Here is a 7041-nt window from a genome sequence, read left to right on the forward strand (position 1 = left end):
CTTCCCCCAGGGTCAATCAACTCATGGATCGACATGGAAAGAGATTTTCTTGACAAGTTCTATCCCGCCTTAAGTGTCTCAAGTCTTAGAAATGAGATTTGTGGAATCCGCCAAGGTCAAAATGAGACTTTCCATGATTATTGGGAAAGATTCAACAACTTATGCTATAGTTGTCCAGAACATCAAATTCCGTAAAAACTCCTCATTCAACACTTCTACGAGGGATTATTACCAATGGAGAGAAGACTAGTCGATGCCTCAAGTGGTGGAGATGTTTTTAGCAAAACTCCACAACAAACAAGACAACTCTTCAACATAATAGCCGCTAATTCCCAACACTTTGGTCTGCGCCAAGATATAAAGAGAGACACTCAACAAAAAGTCAACGAAGTGGGGACTTCAAATCTAAAGTCTCAAATCAAAGATTTAACATCCATTGTTCAAAAGTTAGCCATGGGACAAACTCTACAAGTGATGGTTTGTGGAATATGTGCAACAATGGGACATCCTACGGATATGTGTCCCATTCTCCAAGAAGATGTGGAACAAGTGAATGCCACGGGAGAATTCCAAAACTACCACAACAAGTCATCCGGTTAACAAAATGTCTACAATTCAAGTTAGAAGATAAATCCCAATATTAGCTACAACCCAAGACCATTGCCCCAAAATGCATTGGTTAAACCTTCCTATCCACCACAATAACCTCATTACCAACACCCACAACCACACTATCAATCCAAACCACACCCTCCACATTATCACCAACAACCTCCTCAATCCCAACCAAGTAGCTCTGGAATGTCTCTTGAAGACATTGTCAAATCCTTAGCCACTAGTACCCAACAATTCCAAAAAGAGACAAGGACTACTATCTCTAACCTTGAAGCACAAATGGGAGATATAGTTACATCAATAAGAAAATTGGAGTCACGTGGCAAACTCCCTTCTCAAACCGAAAAGAACCCAAATGTCAATGTGGTGACATGAGAAGTGGTAACCAAGCCGGAGAAAGTAGTTCAAAGAAGAAATCAAGGGAAGATGAGGAATAAATAGAGATCGCTCCCATTGAGGATCCTATTTTCGAGAATAATACACAAGCCGGAGTCCCAAAGAAGACTATCCCTCTAGTGACACCGATAGCCACTCAATCGCCATTCCCCTCCCGGCTCGCAACCTCAAAGAAGTATATCGAGGAGAAAGAGATTTTGGACACCTTCCGAAATGTGGAGGTAAACATCCCTTTACTTGATGCAATCAAGCAAATCCCTAGATATACAAACTTCTTGAAGGAACTTTGTACCAACAAGAGGAAGTTGAAGGGAAATGAAAAAAATTCAATGAATGAAAACGCATCCGCAATTTTGCAAAGGAAACTTCCACCCAAGTGCAAAGATCCGGGAATGTTTATGGTTCCTTGCAAGATTAGGGATATCACTTTTAGTATCACTATACTCGATCTTGGTGCTTCTATTAATGTCATGCCCTATTCGGTATATGAATCATTCAATGTGGGTCCTTTAAGTGAAACCGGTGTCATAATTTCTCTTGCGGACAAATCAAGTGTCTTTCCTAGAGGTGTTTTAGAATATGTTTTTCTGCAAGTGAACCAATTGGTCTTCCTGACGGATTTCTATGTGATTGATCTAGAAGAACAAGTGTCCTCCAAATCGGCTCTAATTTTACTTGGGAGACCATTTTTAAAGACGGCTAGGACAAAAATCGATGTGTATGCGGGAAGTTTGACAATGGAGTTTGATGGTGAAATAATAAGTTTTCATATCTACGATGCTATGAGATATCCTAGTGATCTTTCATAGTTGTATTTTGTCGATGTTGCTGAGCCATTAACCCAAGAAATGTTCGAGTTGTCTAACGGTGATATGTTGGAAATGATCATAAGAAAGGGGTTTGATAGTGGGAAAATAGCCGAACAATTAAAGCTTTATTCTTTAAACCCGGAAGTTGAGAAGTTGGTGAATAGATTGGAGGTGAAGAAAACTACAAGATTTGATGTCAAGCAAATTGAGTTGCCCCCAACCCATAAAACGTTGCCACCATCCCTTGTTCAACCACTGGAATTGGAATTGAAAACCCTACCTCAACACTTGAAGTATGCCTACTTGGGAAACAATAATACTCTTTCGGTTATCATGTCTACTCACCTAACCGAGTTTAAAGAAGAGCAACTCCTCAAGTTGTTGAAGGAACAGAAGGAAGCCATGGGTTGGACAATTGCGGATATTAAAGGATTGATCCCCTCCACTTGCATGCACAAGATTTTAATGGAGGATGAATGCAAGCTAAGCCGGGATGCACAAAGAAGGTTGAATTCGCCAAGGATGGAAGTTGTCAAGAAAGAGATATTGAAGCTTCTTTATGCGGGGATGATTTACCCAATCTCGGATAGCAAGTGGGTGAGCCCGGTGCAAGTGGTACCGAAGAAGATGGGAATCACGGTGGTCGAGAACAACAAAGGAATGATCGTCCCCACCCGCATACAAAACGGGTGGAGAGTATGTATTGACTACCGCAAACCCAATGCAAGCACAAGAAAAGATCATTTCCCATTACCTTTCATTGACCAAATGTTAGAAAAGTTTGCCAGGAAATCACATTATTGTTGTCTCGACCGGTATTTCGGTTTTCACCAAATCCCGGTGGCACCGGAAGACCAAGAAAAGACAACCTTTACATGTCCATTTGGCACTTTTCATACCGGAGAATGGCATTTGGATTGTGTAATTCCCCGGCCAATTTCCAACGTTGTATGGTTACTATTTTCTCAGAATATGTTGAAAGCATAATTGAATTTTTTATGGATGACTTTACGGTATATGGCAACTCTTTTCAAGAATGTTTGACCAATCTCACCAGAATTTTGAAAAGATGCATTGAAACAAATTTGGTTTTAAATTTTGAGAAATGTCATTTTATTGTGAGTCAAGGTCTTATTTTGGGTCACATTGTGTCTAAGAAAGGAATCGAAGTAGATAAGGCAAAAATTGATGTTATTCATAGCTTACCTTACCCGACTTGTATTCGGGAAGTTTGTTCTTTTTTGGGCCATGTAGGTTTCTACCGAAGATTCATTAAGGAGTTTTCAAAGATAACAAGACGAATGTGCCAACTCTTGCAAAAGGATGTTCATTTCGAGTTTAATGAGGCTTGCAAAGAAGCTTTTGACAAGCTCAAGGAGTTGCTTACATCCGCTCTCATCATGCAAGCTCCTAATTGGAATCTCCCCTTTGAGATCATGTGTGATGCAAGCAACTATGCTATAGGCGCCGTTTTGGGTCAAAAGAATGGAAGAGCCTCCCATGTGATCTACTATGCATCGATAACACTAGACAATGCTCAAAGCAACTACTCTACCATGGAAAATGAGTTGTTGGCCATAGTGTTTTCTTTGGAGAAATTTTGGCAATATCTACTTGGCACCAAAGTTATAGTGTATTCGAATCACGTGGCTCTCAAGTACTTGATAACAAAGAAAGATGCAAAGCCAAGACTCATCTGGTGGATCTTATTATTGCAAGAATTTGATTTGTAGATTTGGGACAAGAGCGGTTCCGAAAATCTTGTTGCCGACCACCTAAGTCGGATCACTTCAAACGTAACTCCCCTCCCGTTACGGGACGAGTTTCTGGATGAGCATCTCTTTTCCCTTACTCAAACTACTCCTTGGTATACCGATATCATTAACTTTTTGGTCACGAAAAGGTATCCTGACACATTCACACGTGCTTAAAAAGACAAATTGAAAAGTGATGCAAAATATTACGTGTGGGATGAACCTTATTTATGGAAACATTGTCCCGATCAAATTATTAGGCGATGTGTACCCCAACAAGAGCATCAATCCATTTTACAATTTTGTTATGAATTTTGCTTGTGGGGGACACTTCGGACCTAACCGAACTTTCAGAAAGGTTCTTGAGTGTGGACTATTTTGGCCAACCATGTCAAGCGATTGTTATTTGTTTTGCAAAAGTTGTGAACGGTGCCAAAAGACGGGGAACATTTAACACAAGAACCAAATGCCACAAAATCTAATCCTTGTTTGTGAAGTTTTTGATGTATGGGGGATTGATTTCATGGGCCCATTTCCCATCTCGTTTGGCAACGTTTACATTTTTCTCGCGATTGACTATGTCTCCAAATGGGTTGAGGCCAAAGCCACAAGATCGGATGATGCCAAAACGGTTATTGAGTTTTTAAAATCCAATATTTTTGTGAGATTTGGTGTGCCTAGGGCTTTGATTACTGATCGAGGGACACATTTCTACAACAAGATGATGGAGGCTTTATTGAGAAAGTACAATGTGACCCACCGTCTCTCTACCGCCTACCACCCTCAAACAAATGGTCAAGCGCAGGTCTCAAATCGTGAAGTGAAGAGTATTCTTGGGAAAACAGTGAATCTGACAAGAAAGGACTAGAGTTTAAGGCTGGATGATGCCTTATGGGCCTACCGGACCGCTTACAAGACCCTAATAGGCATGTTTCCATTTAGGTTGGTCTTTGGAAAACCATGTAATCATCCCGTGGAATTAGAGCACCGTGCATTTTGGGCGGTCAAACAATGCAATTTCAATATTGATGAGGCGGGAAGAAATAGGAAGCTTCAACTCCAAGAGTTAGAAGAATTGAGAAATGACTCTTATGAAAACTCAAGGATTTATAAGGAGAAAACGAAGCTTTTCCATGACAAGTCCATCACCCGGAAGCATTTTGAACCGGGACATAGGGTGTTACTTTACCATTCACGATTGAAGTTATTTCCGGGCAAGCTAAGGTCAAGGTGGATTGGGCTATTTGTTGTGATAAAAACCTTTACCCATGGAGTGGTACAAATTCCAAGCGAAAAGACGGGACAAATTTTTAAAGTCAGTGGGCACCGTTTGAAGCCATTCTATGAAGGTTTCAATGCTAGTGCTCTTGAAATCATCCATGTGGATGTCCCGATGTGTTGAAACAAGTTGGTAAGACGTCTCGCCAAATACGTTAAAGAAGGCATTTTTGGAAAGCATTGTGCTTTCATCTTTTTCTAAATCCAATAAATTATTTTAAAAGCGTTTTTGGGATTTTGAAAAAATAAATCTTTTGAAAGATTTTGTCCTTCATTCTCGTTTTTGTTCCAAACTTTTGTTAAAATTTTGAAACCGGGCCTTGCGGGAATCATTTGGCCAAGAAATAAGATTTTTAGAAAATCAAAACTTTTTGAAATGCAGGAATTCACGCGGCCCGCGTGATGTTTTTTGCTTTGAGACCCACTCTCTAGCCGTGTAGACGTTCAGCTATACCCCTGTTTAGCAACCATAGCCTGTGCACGACCCGCGGCCAACCTGCATGACTTGATGAAAAAGTTTGTTCCTAACTCTGTTTACTCGAGGAAAATAAAGAAAAGTCAGACACACCATCATGTGGCCCGTGCCTTGCTTGCGTAAGCTATTTGACCGGATTTTTAGTGAATTGACTCATGTTGACCAACATTGACCTTTTTGACTTCCTTGACCAAATGGATTAAACGTCCAGTTGCTTCTTCTTCTTCTTCCATTCAACCGCAAACTCTTCTTATTCGCTACCCCCATTCTCTCTCAAACCTCCATTGAAGCCCCACATAAAAACTCGATTTCCCAGAGTTCTACCGGTCGGAATACCGCGAAAGCACCACCATTCTTCACCATTTTTCCCCTTCTACAAACCTCATCCAAAAACCAGTCCGATCTGTTGCCGGAATTCTGGGCACCACTTCCACCCTCCGCCACCTTCTTTTGCGTTTTCCGGCCAACTCCAGCCACTGTTGGAGATTCCGAACATGGGTTTTTGCTTCTCTTCCCAAGGGCTTTCCAACCATACCAATCTTCCCCCAAAATCTCACAAAACAATTCGCCAGATTCTAAGTGCCGCCACTCTAATCGTTGGAAAATCATCTTGACGCACGTTTTTTGGGTCATTCCCGCGATTCCAACGTAAAACACGGAGCAAAATCATAAGCTTGGGGTGTGCCTTGGAGAATCTCTTTGGTGGTCGGCTATACACAAAATAGGTACACTCATTCCTTTAACTTGATTATTTGCATGTTGAATGCCCGTTTGATGTTGAAATTGTGTTGTCATATGTGTGGTACTTAGTGTGAATTGTGAATCAATATTGTCAAATTTTTGTCCCGTGTCACAATGTCTAAGCGTGCTAAAACCGGACCTACTTCATCTAAAGGTGGATCGAAAAGCAAATCCAATGACCCCCCAATTTGTAAGTGTTTTAATGTTCCCCTTGTTCAAATTTGATTTTCTGCTTATTGTTACTTTTTACAGGTGGTTGATCATGTCTCTCGTTCTTATGAGGATTCCAAGGCAAAGTTTGCTCAAACAGAGCATGCCTTGAGGGAGCAGGAGGAGATCAACAACGAGCTTCTAAATAGGGTGGAGATGTTGTTCAAGGAAAAAGATGATAAGGAGGAGGAACATGTGGCTGAGATGAATGAGATCGTAGCTAAGGTAAAAGCTAGTGTTGTGGTGGCTCTTTGGGAGATGAAGATCAAACTTGCAAAGGATCTGGAGAATGCGTGATCCTGGAACGTGGCTGAATGGCATGAGGCGCTAACCAAGTTGACTGGTAAGCCTGTGAAAGCTAGTTAGGATCCTGCATTGCAGATGAAGGAGGGAGAAGACAAGGACAATACTGAGGAGGTTCCTGGTGGTGGCAATCAATCTCTCGTTTAAGATTGATTTTGTTTCTTTAAAAACAATTTGAATGAATTTGGGTTTGTAAGACAATACTATTATTTCCTTTTTGTGGGGTTGGTGGGCAACCTTTTTAATGTTATGGTTGTTTTATACTTCTTTGCAAGCTTGATTGAATTGTGTGGTTATAGTAGTAGGATTTCCGAGGATCCTTATAATCAGGATCTTAAAGAGTTCAGGATTTGCAAGAATTCTCAGGATCTGAATAACCTGAAAATAGTTAGTAAGCCATTTCGGATCTCAAAATAGTTGAGATCCTTTTGGGATGATAAATCTTCAATCGTCGCATAAG

General features: G+C 40.8%; 1 protein-coding gene across 1 annotated transcript; it reads left to right on the forward strand.

Moving 5' to 3' along the window:
* The first annotated feature begins 234 nt into the window (after nucleotides 1–234).
* On the forward strand, nucleotides 235–1820 carry LOC145112186 (uncharacterized). Its single transcript, XM_079048386.1, has 2 exons — nucleotides 235–595; nucleotides 1057–1820. The coding sequence occupies exons 1-2, from the start codon at nucleotides 235–237 to the stop codon at nucleotides 1818–1820; spliced, it is 1125 nt and encodes a 374-aa protein (XP_078904512.1).
* Nucleotides 1821–7041: the final 5221 nt, after the last annotated feature.

Source organism: Lactuca virosa, chromosome 5 (genome assembly GCF_052849685.1).
Source record: "Lactuca virosa cultivar CGN04683 chromosome 5, Lactuca_virosa_CGN04683_v6, whole genome shotgun sequence".
Lineage (NCBI taxonomy): Eukaryota > Viridiplantae > Streptophyta > Magnoliopsida > Asterales > Asteraceae > Lactuca > Lactuca virosa.

Excerpts from the sequence above, each read along its gene's own strand:
- LOC145112186 (XM_079048386.1), top strand. The coding sequence starts at position 235 with ATGGAGAGAAGACTAGTCGATGCCTCAAGTGGTGGAGATGTTTTTAGC. Across the intron at positions 596-1,056 it reads CTACCACAACAAGTCATCCG|AGATCGCTCCCATTGAGGAT; the intron begins GTTAACAAAATG and ends AGGAATAAATAG.